Consider the following 15,896-nt stretch of genomic DNA (forward strand, 5'->3'; position numbering starts at 1 on the left):
ATGAATATATATTACTAAAGTGTTCCTGTACTTAGCAATGAATCTTCCCAGGGAATCAAATCCTCTCCTGAAGTCAGGAAAAATCACACATGATTTGAATATGCAAAACACTTTTAATTTTACTTTTAATTAGCAAAATCATAAAAAAGTGACAATCACAGTCTTGACTGAGATCAAAGAAATTGTGGGGAAATTAAAAATTCAGGATCATAGTAATTTTTCCTACAGTGTTTGTGCATAAATAGACTTTTAAATATTTTGAAATGCAAAATGTGTTGCCCATTTTTTATTGGATGGCAAAACTAAAAATGAAGAAATAGCAAATAAGACACACGTATAAACATCAAATTTTTGTCTCATATGTTTATTATAAAACTTGTATAACCACAACAATGTTATTATTTTAAATAGAATTTTAGGCAGGAGGCATAGCTCAGTATGGCTGAATCGCCAATCATGTTTAAGACCCTGGGTTTGATCCCCTGCACCACCATTAAAAAAAAAAAAATCAAGAATTCATCTAAGTTAAATATACATCTTACATTTTTAATTAAGAATCTCCAATGTTTACATTAAAGGCTCACTGGCAAACACCTATAATCCAAGCAGCTAGGAAGGCTGAGGCAGGAGCATCACAAGTTCAAATCCAGACTCAGCAAACTTGCAAGGCCCTATGCAACATAGTGAGCCCTTTCTCAAAATAAAAATAAATAAATAAATAAAAGGGTTGGGGATGTAGCTCAGTGGTAAAATGCCCCCAATTTCAATTAAAAAAATTAAAAGACCTTTAAATTCAAATATTATCAGTATTTTCTTACCTCTAATGAGCAATTAGGAATTGATCAATTAATTTAGGCTACAATATAGTACTGTGACCTAACACACTAAATTAATAATTTTATATTTTAAACCATTTGGGGAACACTAGAAAGTGCAGTGCAACAAAATTTTATAGTTAACAGTAAATAAATACTTACTAAGTAATAAGGCCCTGTGCTAGGTGAGCTTAAATCCTTAAGGTGCTTACACTCATATGGAATAAATAGAGAAGGCATATAAATAAATAAAACAATAGTAGACTTCGAAAGTAATATGGAATTTCAGAGAAATTCCCTGATAGAGGTATTGAAGGTTTCCAAAGGACACCTTACTTAGTTTCTCCTTTATAGTATATTTTTCACATGCACATATGAACAAGGTATGGGATTTCTGAAAGAGTATAACATAAACCAGCATTTATCAAGTAAATTCTATGCAAGTGATATTTCCAAGAGATGTTAATATGTGTTCTGACATTAAGAGTTCTGTAGTCAAACCTGTCTAGGAAAATTATATAAAAGAGGTATACAGTTTCTCCAGCGTAGGACTTCTTATATGGTTTAATATTAATGAATATTGTAAATTACCAAGAGACAATTTCATGTGTACTCAATTTAGTGGACTATGAAATGTTTTCCTGATTAAAAAATCAACATCTCTCTAACTAAATCTGAGAAATTATAGCAGGAAGAAAAGTATGGAGACAAGAAGTTGCAAATATGAAGGAAGGAAAGTTAACTTAGCTACAAAAGAGACTATATTTAAGGGAGCAATCAGAGCCTAGAGTACAAAGGGGAACAAGGGAGCCCATGCCAGAAGGGCTTAAAATTCCTGGTAAGGAGATTTTATTTAATCCTGATGATAACAGGCAACCACTGAACATACTAAAGCTGGAATGATAATAATCATGGCAGTGTTTCAGGAAGATTAATTTACCACTAACATAAAGGATAAATTTGAGGAGGAATAAAATATAGACAAGGGAGAAAAAATAGAAAACAATTATAATAGTCCAGGCAAGATATATTGAGAGTGGATCTGACCAGTTCTGGGATTTGGTGCAAAAAGGAAAAGAGAAAAAAAAAACTGACAAAAAACTGTGAGTAGGTTACTTTGCTACAGGTGGAACAAGGCAAAGTTAAAGAAAACTCCCACTTCACTATCTTCAAAAACGGTGGTAAAATTTAAACAAATAAAATGGATACCAAGCTAGTTTGAGGAAAAGAAGAAGGGAAATGGATGGCACTAGAGCAGATTATGCTTAGTGAAGCTAGCCAATCCCTAAAAAACAAATACCAAATGTCTTCTTTGATATAATGAGAGCAACTAAGAACAGAGCAGGGAGGAAGAGCAGGAAGAAAAGATTAACATTAAACAGATACATGAGGTGGGATGGAAAGGGAGAGAAAAGGGAAATTGCATGGTAATGGAGGGAGACCCTCATTGTTATACAAAATTACATATAAGAGGTTGTGAGGGGAATGGGAAAATAAACAAGGAGAGATATGAATTACAGTGGATGGGGTAGAGAGAGAAGATGGGAGGGGAGGGAGGGGGGATGGTAGAGGATAGGAAAGGTAGCAGAATACAACAGTTACTAATAGGGCATTATGTAAAAATGTGGATGTGTAACCGATGTGATTCTGCAATCTGTATTTGGGGTAAAATTGGGAGTTCATAACCAACTTGAATCTAATGTATGAAATATGATATGTCAAGAGCTTTATAATGTTTTGAACAACCAATAAAAAAAAAAGAAAAAAAAAAAAAAAGAAGAAATCATGGATACTAGGTCTGATTTCTATATGCAGCAGGACCTTCCTATAAAGATTGCTAATCAAGAGCTGGAAATATAAAAAGAACTCAAGTGACTTGCTTGAATGGTCTGGAAGAAAGTGGCTCCTAAGGCATAAGTTAGCTCATGATTGCTTCAAGAGCTTTGCTTTGCCTCTTGAAACAGCAGAGGAAAGAAGGATCTAGTGAAATATTCCACGTCAGGGTCCAAATCTGAAGCTAAAGGAGATGTTTAACTCCAACAGAGAACCCTTGTATTTGAACTTCAGTACCAGTGCTAACATTCACATTGGCAAAACCAAGTCTTTGTTACATAACTATTTCCTATGTAGATTTAAATGAAATTGGGAACATTTTGGTCTTAGTAACCTGACTGTAATGAACTGCCTGGTAGATGGAAATATCCCACAAAGTTCTGTATTCTCTCACTCCAGTTCTTTGGTCTGTTATGCTGACTTAGATTTACACTGCTGGGAATGAACCTGTCCAAGAAGAAAATACTGAGGCTAGAGAATTTATAAAACATGGCCAAAGAAAAATCACTTGTGATTAAAGTTGTATGAATTACAGCTCACATATACTTGATCCAAAAACAGCTGTTTTCCTGACAGAAGAAAATATAGGGTCAATACTCCAACATATAAGCACAAATAGGTTCCTCAAAAAGACTCATAAAGGTCATGAAAAAAACATAATGAATTAATAAATGTGATGGCATCAAATTAAAAAGCTTCTGTGAAATAAAGGAGACAACTAAGGGTATAATGAGAGAGCATAATGGGAGAAAAACCTTTGCTAGCTACTCTTCCAACAAAAGGTTCATATCCTGACTCAAAAAGTATAACACCAAAAAAAATCAATAAGTAGGAAACTGAATTAAATGGATACTTCTAAAAAAGAGGAAACACAATGGCCAACAATATATTTTTAAAAAGGTTCAACATCGTTAGCAATCGGGGAAATGCAAATCAAAACTACAATGACATTTTATCTCCCTCCATTTAGAATGGAGGCCATCAAGAATACATACAATAATAAATGCTAGAGAGGATATGGGGGAAAAGGAACACTTTCACACTGTTGGTAAGATTGTAAACTAATAAAACTACTATAGAAATCAGTAAGGAGATTCCTCAAAAGACTAGAAATGGAATCACCAAAGGACCCAGCTATAGCACCCTTTTGTTTTTATCCTAAAGAATTAAAGTCAGGGGGCAGGGATTGAGGCTCAGCAGTAGAACGCTTGTCTACCATGAGTAAGGCCCTGGGATGGATCCTCAGCACCACATAAAAATAAAAAATAAATAAATAAAGGTATTGTGTCCAAATACTTCTAAAAAAATAAATGTTTTAAAAAAAGAATTAAAGTCAGCATACTATAGTGCTATATGCATGTAAGTGTTTATAGCAGTACAATTCACCACAGCCAAATTACGGAACTATTCTAGATATCCATCAATGGAGAAATGGATAAAGAAAATGTGGTATCTATGCATAATCAAGTTGTATTAAGTCATAAAAAATGAAATTATGTTATTTTCAAAAAAATGAATAGAACTTGTGGGCATTATGTATAACAAAATAAACCAAACTCAGAAAGTCAAGAGTTGTATATTTTCTATCATATATGGAAGTAAGAGAGGAAGAAGGAAAATAAAGTTAGGAGAGGGATTTCATGAAGGGAGGTAATGAGAACAGATAAAAGGAGACCAGGAGGAGGGAGGGGGAGAGGAAAAGGGGAGGTACTAGGAATAAAACTGATCAAATTATACCATTATGTTATATGCACAAATGTGTATCAATGAATTCCATGATTCTATATAACTATAATGCACCAATTAAAAAAGAAAAAAAAAACAGCATCAAAACATAATCCTGGGGCTAGGGATGTGGCTCAAGCGGTAGTGCGCTCGTCTGGCATGCATGCGGCCCGGGTTCGATCCTCAGCACCACATACCAACAAAGATGTTGTGTCTGCTGATAACTAAAACAATAAATAAATATTAAAAAAACATAATCCTAAAGCATGATAACAACAAAAAAAGATCTGACACCTAATAAAAGGTGATATTTGAATATATGATGTTGAATGGAAATTTGAACAAGAATATACAGAGAAAAATAACAGAAGACAGAACACTGAGGAATATCTCCATTTGGAGAATGAAAAACTAAAGAAAAACAGTCCTCAGACATTTCAAAAGGGAAGTCAGATGGTACAGAGGGAAGAGAGATGATTCAGTGAAAAGAAATGATCAAATATTAAGGATATGTGATGTAGATTATGGATAGAAAAAGGTTACCACATTGGGTACTTTGCAGGTTACTACTCACGTAAATATTTTTAGTAGAAGGATAAAACCAGACCTTGTCCAGTTAATCAACCAACACTGAACAAACATTCACTAACTAAAGACATGTTCTTCAATTTCTTAATATTCATTTGAGACATAAAGTGTGTTAAAGAGAGTACTTAATCAATTCTAAAACTTTAGAGACCCTAATTAAGACTTTAAGTGCATATGGGAAGTTTTCATCCTAAGGAATGTAGGTGGAAATGTAGAGTGTATAGGTTTGTTTGTTATTTTATATTTGAATCAGATGGGATATAATTTCTCATTTTTCTCAGTGTACAGGTTGAAATGATGATAATCTGGAATTAAAGAGACTGTAAGAATCTTTGGGGATAATTAAAATTAATGAGCATTTTCATACTTTTTTGGAAAGAAAATACCATGCAATTTTTCAGTCATGAAAATTTCATCTCAAAAATAGTTTTGCTCATATAACATTTTGTTTAAAATATGCAGGGCACTTGGAGCATCTGATACCTTATTTTTTCCAAATACTAAAATGATTTATTGTTCACAAAAATAAAATCTGTATGTTTATTTCAACTAAAATGTGAAACTGCCAAAAAAAAAAAAAAAGTCCACTTCCAGTTACATGTTTTCCTTCTTTCTTACAAGATAATTTTCTACCATCAAACTCACTGTGACATGACACAAAGTCTATATCTTGTTCATTACCTGGATTCGAAGTAGCTGGATTTCTGTTTCAAGTTCTTTGATTTTTTCTTCTCGTTTTTGAAGCTCAGCTTGAGCTTCCTGTCGAGCTGTGAATTCTTCATCAAACTGCAATGATCACCACCATAAATGTAGAGTTAATAATATATTTTTCAGAAAGCTTTAAACATTATATAGTAAATAACTAGAGTGTTCTTTCCTATATGAATTTCTAGGTCACTTAGAAAATCAAAGCTCTTGTTTATTTTCATGATAATTAAGTATCCATGTTAGGATGAGGCTCTAACTTTGAAGAGTAAAGAAGAAATATATTCCCCATGAGGGGTAAGGAAAACCATTTTCACTTTTGAAAAACAAATACAAAAGAAAAGTATAATGGACACATTTCTTGCTTTATTATTAAAATGTTGATTTTATAATTACTGTTTCATCCCATAGTATTAAGTTTAGTGAATTTGAAAATGGAATCTAAAAGTATGCCAGCAAAGAATTTCAACTCCTTAAATATATTTAATCTTGAAAAGGTATTGCACTTTTAGAATCCACAAATGAATGTACATGAATACAATCTGGAATGTTTCTATCAAATCTTAATTTTCTAGTATCCAAAAAGTGGTACTATAAAAATTCTTATAGTAGAATGATATGTTATATACCATTCTCGGTCAAATGGTTAACCAAAATACTTGTATGAGATGTTACAAGAGGGAAACATGAGAAGTTAAGATACATAGACTAAGCCAAAGAAACTGTCTACATAGTGAATATTAATTTGCTGCATCCTGCCCCAGTCTGTGCCTCAGTCAGAACTCTTAAGCTGGCCCACAACAGCCTACAATTTATAGTGCATACTGCCTTCATCCGGCTACAGAATATTTTATTTGCCTTTTATTGCCAATGTCACCTGAAGTCATTATATAGATCTACACATTATTTCAACAATGTTATTTCTGTTTCTATAAATAATATCTTTTACTGCCCAAAGCTGTCTTTATAGTTTGTGGAACAATACAAAAGTATGTTCACTGTAATAAATATTCATCCTCATAGCAGATTTGATCTTTGGATATTCTAGAATGCCATTGTGATCTTAAGTCTAAAGAAAGAATGCTGGACAGACTGGATAATAATAATATTTACATCAAACCTGAAATATTATTTGGTAATACTTTTATCCACCTCTAGTTGAGTGCCTGAAAAATGCCCCATAGAATCTGGTCCAAATCTCTATTATCTTTACATTTCAAAAGCACTCCAGGTACCTAGGGTGAAGGATCCTTCAATGACCTTGTTTCCCAGTTCACCAAGAAGATGGAGATTCTTGAATGTGAGCTTGCTTGACATCACTATCATACATGTTAAGATTTCTCTGAAGCTATACTCTCATCTCCTATGTGCTCCATAGAAGCTGGTCCAAACATGTATCTACACAAACACACTGTACACATCTTCTTCCTCTGAATTGTTTATAAATACATCTGAAAAGAGGCACACAATGTCTCTACTTTTATTTTTAAAGGAATCGCAGAAGACTGAAATATGTGAGCTGAAAGAGGTCTTCTTACAAGTCAACTAATCTTATCCTCTCCTTTTAATGATGAAGAGACTAAGACCAAAAGAGAGTAAGTGGTTTCAAGTCACAGCTAATTAGTGGAAAAGCTGTTAATCAGATCTTACAATTAGTGCCTCTCATTCAAACACTTTTTAAAAAACCTGCTTTATATTGTCTCTCAAGATGAACCAGAACAAAAGAATGCATGTAGATAACCAATGGGTTATCTCCACACCTTCCTATTCTAAATGTTGGCAATGAGACTAAAGCATCAAACACTAAAATTTCCATAATTTCAGGACCCCTTTCCCCATATTATGTGCATATAGAAAGCTTCACTAGAAAGATAATCAAAATTTACTTTTCTCATGATGTCTAATCACAATACCAGCCAAAAACTAAGGAGATTCTAAGATTTTCAAAAGGAATTTAAAGTGTGCTACTTAAAACAAGAACATCAGAAATATAAAGGTCTATTAATCAAAAAGCACACATTTTCATTCGCCAATAAAAATGACAGCTTCACACAAACATTTTATGCTCAAGCTCTTAAAAATCTATTATAGTAACTGAAAGAGCAAAGACATTTCTTCAGATGCCCTGAAGTAACTCTATAATTTCTAGAGTGATAGCAAAAGTGATTATCTAATCTCCAAGGTAAGTCATAACTTTGGAGAGACAGCAATATGTAAGCACTTTATCTTGCTGTCAGAAGGCAGAAAACTGGAGAGCTTTTAGACTTGTGCTTTGGTCTTCCCTGCACCCAACAAGAAAGAAACACTACACCAACTCTTAAAAGGATCTAGAACAAAAAGAAGGAGGGAAAGAAAGCAGAAAGGAAGGAAGAAACTTGGTAGAAATTAATTAAATGGTAACTATGCTTATAGGAAACAATGAAAAGGTAATCTTAGGTCTAAATAAAATTAAGATGTTCATAATTTTGGCAATATTCAAAGACATTTACATAAGGCATTAGCACAGAAAGAAAGGGCACTGTGAGATTCCACCAAGACTCCATGAAGTAGCAGCATCCTTTAACAAGTGGCAATTACAAAATTAAAGAAGCTAAGTCTAAGAAGAGACAGAGAAAGAGAATACTACAACTTTCTATTGCTATCAACAACACTGATTTAAAGACAGTAGCTTTAAAGACCAGTAAAATATCTCCTAGTTAGCCAAAATGATACCTATTTTAAGTAAGAGATACAGGAAAGCAATGAGACATTTTATTTTGGTTGAATGTTTCTAAATATGTGCTTTCAGCAGCTGAATTTTTCTTATCACTTTAGTATAATATGGATAGTGTTTTCAAGGTGATGAGAAGGGAAGAGTAATGACCTTACCCTATCAGGAAATAAATCAATAGTCTGTTGTTTCATTTGAATCCTGAGATATAAAGTACTATAAAACTGAAACAAAAGTTATCAGATTTCATATAAAGAAACAAAGTAGACAACATGCTGATTAATTTGACAATTAGGCTAATATTTTATAAGCCTTACCTTCTTTGAAAATTCCATTGCTTTTTGTTCACTTTCTTCAACTTTTGCCTTGTTCACACAAGAATCTAGTAAGATTTATCAGAAATAATTAGAAATTATAACATGAGATCTCTAGCCCAAAGGTAGCTGCCAGCCTATAATTCTATGCACACTATCATTTCATTTTAATATTTTTTGTTGTCGATGGATCTTTATTTTATTTATTTATTTATTTATACATGGTGCTAAGAATCAAACCCAATGCCTCACACATGCTAAGCAAGCACCCTTCCACTGAGTTACAACACGAACCCCACACTATCATTTCTATGCCAGTTGCTATTAAAGAGAAACTAACCTATACCATATATCAAACAAACATGACATTTTTCTTGGACAAACTAACTGAATTGAATGATGGCATTCTAAAGCACAAAACCAAGCATCTATAAATATATCTGACTAACTTATCATTGTTATAAAGATATTTAATTATGTTTCAACTTATACAACTATAGAATTGTTAAAAATTTTTGTATTTGACTTTGGGTGAACAGGTGGCAAAGATCTAAAATTTAAGATCATAAAGACTCAAGATGATTCTTCAAAAAATGCTGAAGGGGGGAGACAAGAGTCACATTCATTACTTCATGCTTTCCAGTGAACAATTTAAAATAACTTTTAATATGGTACAAAATGTGCCATGAACATAGGGAAACAAACTTAAAACTTCTCAGGTCCAAGCAAGTACTTCAAGCTATAAGTAATGGACATATTTCTTTGGGGAAAAATTGTATCTTTCATAATTACATAAAAAGTCTATAATACCTAGCCATTCCACATCTATGTATTCAATCCCATCCCCAAAAATGAAAATATGTCTGTACCCAGACTTTTATATGAATGTTCATAACAGATTTATTTATAATAGATAAAAACTGGAAACTAAATGATCATCAACAAATATATGTACAAATAAATTTTCATATATCCATATTCTGGAATAGTACTCAGTGATAAAAAAGAATGAACTATTGATACATGCAATACAACATTAGGATAAATCTTAAAATAATTATATTGAATCAAAGAGTACATGCTATGTGCTTCTATTTATATAAAAATATTAGAAGATGAACAAATTTTCAAAATTTTTAAAACTTTAGAAAATGAAACTAGTAAGAGAAAGTAAAGAGAGATCAGTGGTTTTCTTAGAATAAGGACAGGTAGAAGGCAAAAGGAGGGATTAAAAGTATGCAGAAACATTAATGAGCAATAGTGATGTTTATTATCTTGATTTTCTGATGATTTTAAGTATACATGTCTCAATATTTGTCAGATTGAATACTTAGAATATAGGTATTTTTTATTATGTCACATTTATCTCAATACAGTTTTTCTTTCTTTTTTTTTTTTTAAATGTGTGTTTGGAGCAAAGCAACAAAGAAGAAAAGCACTAGGTTCTTAGGTCAAAGGGGAAGGCCACACCCATGCTGTGTTAGCCATACTTGGAAATGATTTTGACTTTAAATTTGAATAGGAAGGCATTGGAGATGTTATCGTTTGGATATAAGGCTCCCCAACTCCAAACTATGTTAATACTTCTACCTTAATAGGTAATAATAGAAGAATGTTATATAGAAGAATGTTAATAATAGAAGAATGTTATACAGAAGAATATATAGAAGAATGTTAATAATAGAAGAATGTTCAGACTGGTCAGAGGTAAAATGATTATATATTATGAGAGTTGTAACCTAATCAGGCCATCCTAGTTTGGATGAACTAACTGGGTGGTAATCAGAGGCAGGTGGGACATAGCTGGAGGAGATGGGTCAATGGGGTCCTGCACTGGAAACATGCATCTTCCCAATGGCTCCTTCACTGCACTCCTTGGCCTCCCCACCACCTTTTGATCTGGCAAAAGAGGAACAACTTTCTTTCCTATTCTGGGCCCTTCCCTCATAATGTACTGCCTCACACTGGAGTGTAGAGAAATGAGATGAGACACCATGGAATAACGCTCTAAAACCAGAAGCCAAAACAAACTTTTTCTCCTCTAAGTTATATTTGTCAGGTATTTTGGTCACAGAAATGCTGAGGTAAACTAACACAGGAGATTTTTACACAAGGATCCAATCTGATCCAATTTGTGAAAGATACTAGACTTACAGAATTGTGAAATCAGAAGAAATCTTAGCAACCTCAATCTAAGTTATTTTTAAAAAGAAATTATTAGAATTCCCAGGAGTTCTTGAAGCACTTGATAATTTTGTGTGTATTTGTGTGTGTGTATATGTGTTCTAATTAAAGGTTCATGGGATTCATCAGCTTCTCAAAAAGGACTTTAACCAAGAGCTACCTAAATATTCGATTTGCCTGTTTTAGAACTGAGGCAGCTGGAACTTAAAGAAGTTAAAGATCTGTTCACAATTACAGTGATGATATGTGGATGAGGTCATAATGGGTTTATGATGCTGATTATCCTCTCTCAATTGATCCTTTCATTTGTCATCCTCAATTCTTTTCATAAACATTATACAATTGTAAGCACCTGGCACACAGCACACAAAACAAATATCTGTTGAACAGTAAAACAGCTATCCAAAATCAGCAATAGATTGTGTGTGCCAACTAGGGACCCTAATGGATTATAAGCCAACACATGGATTTGGAAATAGTCCCTTATGACTTGCTCAACAAAATGTGAAATAAACTAAGTTTATCAAACTCAGTGAAAAATATGAACTAAGGCCAGCATTCACATTCATTGCTAGGACAAAGGCAAATAACACAAGCTTTCTGAAAATCATTTGGCTTTGAAAATTCAAGCCTGTGCTTACAGCAATCAATCCTAAGAAAATAACGAGAAAAAGTCAAACATTTTAAAACAAGAATGCTGGTGAAGATTCATTTATAATTCAGGTGAAAACCATCTAGATACACAATAAGTAAGAACTCATTAAAATAATCATGATACTTGATACAACGGAATACTATACAGACATTAAAAGTCACATTTTGAAAGTTAACATAAAAAAAATCATCATATAATGTTCCATGAAAAATCAGCATATAGACAGGCAGACGAACAGGCAGAAAGGCAAGCACATAGATAAACAGACAAAAGGAAATGTACAGAACTGAAAAGGGACTAATTGTAATGTGACTTGTGACTCAAGATTCCTACAATAAGTGTGGATTGCATTTCAAAACAGAAAAGAATACATGGTAATATTAAGTTATACATGTTTGAACATTCCAACAACTCTGCCCTGTGCTATGGAGTGAAAAATAATAGATATTTGGCATTCAACAGCTGTTGTTTAGAAGTGAGTTTGTGCTTGAACCTCAGCAATAGTGATTTCAATTAGGTATAAATAAAACTGCTCAACTGTAAAGCCATATATCATAGCATATTTCATGAGGGAAGTTTCACATGATCCTTCTGAGATTATTCTACAAAGCACTGATAAATAGCAGTCTAGGATGATATAAGGTTATTTCCTCAGCAATCCAAAGACATGTACATAATGACCTCAGAATTTTTGGTAACTCTAATGTCTATGAAAATACAAACTGAGTTATTTGATAGCCTAAAAAGGTCTTTAGTTGCAGAAATAAGTGAGTATTTTATCTCTTAAGCTTTAGCAATACTAAGGATATCCCATTATACACATGATTTCAAAGACACCAGTATAAATTGAATTAATATATTTAAAATATTGAATTAAAATATTTAAAATATTAAATTAAAATATTTCATGCTTCTAAAAAGCAAGGCATTCATCTATAATAAAATGCCTTTTTGTGGGACAATGAGTTAAAACTGAGTTCAGTACTATTGGTACTTAACAAATAGGTTAACAGATCTAATCACACAGGTGGAACTTCCATGATCATCATAATTAATAATTACAGCAATAAGATACTTACAGACATAATGATATACCAGATGGTAATAGAAGTTATTCAATGAGAGACCTACTTTTAAAAAGTACCATTATATAGAAGATATAAAGCACATAGGACAGTAAAGATTATATTCCATACCTATCAGATGAGTAAAATCAATGTCTAATCTTTGTCTGTACTTAAAGTCTGGGTCCATGCCACTGCAGTGCAACACTATCTGAGAAACACACTCCTCAATTATTTTATAATACTGTGGCCTGAAAAAGAGAGAAAGTATATGTGAATAATTATTTTCTACTTGTACAAATAAATTTTCTTAAGAAAAGAATTAGTGTGTCAAAAGAATTGTCTTTTATGAGAGCTATTTAAAAAAAAGAAAGAAAGCCCTCTAACCAGTACACTACCTTTGGAAAAAATATGCCAAAGCTTAAAGAAAGATGCTCTGGATGTTATAGTGCCAAACCCATTGTGATATAATCAAATGGAAATACTTGGTGACTTAATCTTCTAGTCTGCAGAGATTCACGCTTGTGTTCAAAGATACTTAAAAACATTATCTGTTGGCTTGAACTATTGTTTCTAAAGTTAATGAAAAACATGACCCCTTTTATTCTATATCCATGGACACAGAAATGACTGTAGGCATGCACAAGTTCTGAATTTCAATAAGTGATGAGTTTCTTGGTATTAGGGGGCAAGCAACATCTTAAATTTACTACAGTACTTTTCCTTAAGATATGTGCAACAGTTTATAAAACTGTACTGAGCCACTGATGTTTCAAACTATTTCAAAGATTTTTTTGTATAACATATTTTAAAAGATCCATTTCATAAAAGCATGTGCACTTAATATGCATGGCTGTAGTCCCAATTTGTTTAAAGTGTCAAAGGTTTTAAAACATCTGGTGATTCTGTAATCTATCAAGGTAATTTTGGCCTTAAAAAACGATGACATTCATACTACAAAATAAAAAAGGCAATTTTTGCATTAAAATTTTAAGAAGATTTAGAATGTTGGAGAGGCTAATAAATTCAGCAGAGAAAATCAGTAATAAGTACTACTATAGATAAATCATGACATAAACATTCCTAAATAAATGCTTCTCAACCCACTAAAAAAATTTGAAAATGAACTCAAACAGATTCTATTTGTTTTTCTCTGTCCTTAGTTATGAGGCTGGTCATAAGATTAAGAATAAGAACTACTATACATTATATATCTGGAGCTTTTTCCCCCAAAGTCATTATTTGATATATGGTAAATAATACTGGATCATGATCCGAGTCTAGTTGACAACTCTGAGTAAATAAGGCAAATATAATTGTTCTCTGGGAAACCAGGTTAATAATCTCAAGTGGAATAAAAGTATTTGTTACACATCTACCTCAAAGAGATATTCTCAGTATGAAAAGGAAACCATGTGTGGGCAACTTGTCATTTATTATACTTACTGAGAAATAAATAGTTTTATATGAATGGTTACCCCAGGTAACTGGTCACCTCAGAGCACAATATCTCTTTAACTGTCATAATTTAATATAGAAAACAATAAATCATTGTTAATGCAGTAGCATCTCTCCTGCTTAAAAAGAGCATATAATTTAATATTTTAACATTTTTTCTATGTTTCTGTAATGCTGTGATATCTATCAAATTATTGATCTGTACTGATCTATAATGTTCTCCATATTGCTTTAAAACCATCATTTTTGTTGCAACCAAACCTTACTTCATGGTCGCCTTCGTTTTCCCCTTAATCAAGCATTTTTTGAAAATCAGAAAATGTAGGTGGTCAAAATTTTATGCAAATTAAAATATGAAGACAATTTACAGCTAAATATAAGATCAAAGTCAGTAGACAATAAATAATTTCCATCATTCAGAAACCATTTTATAACTTTGATTTGCATACACATTCCCTGTTACCAAATTCTAAAACTTTTAACTTCATGGATTATTATCAGACTCATTTAGAAAAATTATATATCAGTGGACATAAAAGTGAAATATTTGCTTTTTTTTTTTTTTGGTGTGGGTGTGTGTGATGCTGGGGATTGAACCCAGAACTCTGTGCAGGTGAGGCAAACTGAGCTTTATCCCTAGCATATATATTTTCTAAAGGTGTTAAATTATATTTATTACTCTATAAAGGCTATAAAAGAGAAATAATCATAAAATCTTATTAAAATGTTCAGGATTTTTAAATGTCCTAGAATCTTTGGTCTTACCTCTCTGTGTTACCATTATCTAGCAAAGGAAATTCATCAGAGTCAGTAGTTTCGATTGGGTTCATTGCTACTAACAGTCCTATTCCTGGGATACGCCATTTTTATAAGTACATCTCTCTTCTGGCTCATTTTAAATACATTTTTAAAAATGTTACTGCCAGTGGCAATGGCACATGCCTGTAATCCCAGTGGCTTAGGAGGTTGAGGCAGGAGGATCACGAGTTCAAAGCCAGCCTCAGCAAAAGGAAGGCACTAAGCAACTCCATGAGAGTCTGTCTCTAAATAAAATACAAAATAGGGCTTGGGATGTGGCTTAGTGGTTGAGTATCCCTGAGTTCAATCCCTGGTGCCCCCCACAAAAAAATGTAACCTAGTCAAGTTCCTATATCCTATGTATGTACATATGTATATATTGCCTAGGTTCTATTCCTTTGATATCCATTTCAAATTATAAATATGCTACTCTTAGAACTGCCTCTTACCTGATATAATAATCATTTCTGATGAGCAAAAAGTGTTGCAGAATGGATAATAAGTAATTTTCAGCTGCAGTATCTTTCAACATATTATATAGAAGGTGATATACTTCATTCATATCAGTAAAAAAGTAAGTAAAGGAAAAAATATCAAAGATTCTTGATGAAATTTTCACTCATAACAAAAGCAGCTTAATTTTTTAAAAACTACGTTTACCATTTTACTTCTATTACTGTTTCTAAACCTTCAACACCATGATCCAGTATTTAAACATTTATGTAAAGAAAATGATTCTATGGAATAATTTTAGTCTTTTAACCAGAAAATCAGACCTAAAGAGCATTTCCAAGACCACTTGGCTGTCAAAAGCTTGAGTAATAATTCATTCATTATATTTTGAAGTACAGATTATAGCTGGTACCATTAGAACAGCAATACCATCAATGAAAATGGTTTTATCTTGATGTCCCTGTGGTTTTCAAAGTGGGCCTACATTATCCGTACAAACAACTACTACTGTATTTTCAATGCCATATAAGATAGAAGGCAAATGAGCATGCTTTAAACTACTAAAAGATCAAAAAAGCAGTTTTATTTTACCTA

The 15,896-nt window shown here is 32.5% G+C and overlaps 1 protein-coding gene across 3 annotated transcripts in view; it reads right to left on the reverse strand.

The window, feature by feature from the left end:
* Positions 1-15,896, reverse strand: part of Diaph2 (diaphanous related formin 2) — an 870,804-nt gene that overhangs the window by 599,179 nt on the left and 255,729 nt on the right. For all 3 annotated transcript variants that reach the window (XM_071606838.1, XM_071606839.1, XM_071606837.1), the window contains 4 exons: positions 15,299-15,415; positions 12,726-12,844; positions 8,694-8,758; positions 5,643-5,747 (listed from right to left, as the gene is read on the reverse strand). In XM_071606838.1, the coding sequence (XP_071462939.1) occupies positions 5,643-5,747; positions 8,694-8,758; positions 12,726-12,844; positions 15,299-15,415 (406 nt within the window). The remainder of the gene's footprint in view (positions 1-5,642; positions 5,748-8,693; positions 8,759-12,725; positions 12,845-15,298; positions 15,416-15,896) is intronic.

Source organism: Marmota flaviventris, chromosome X (assembly GCF_047511675.1).
Source record: "Marmota flaviventris isolate mMarFla1 chromosome X, mMarFla1.hap1, whole genome shotgun sequence".
Lineage (NCBI taxonomy): Eukaryota > Metazoa > Chordata > Mammalia > Rodentia > Sciuridae > Marmota > Marmota flaviventris.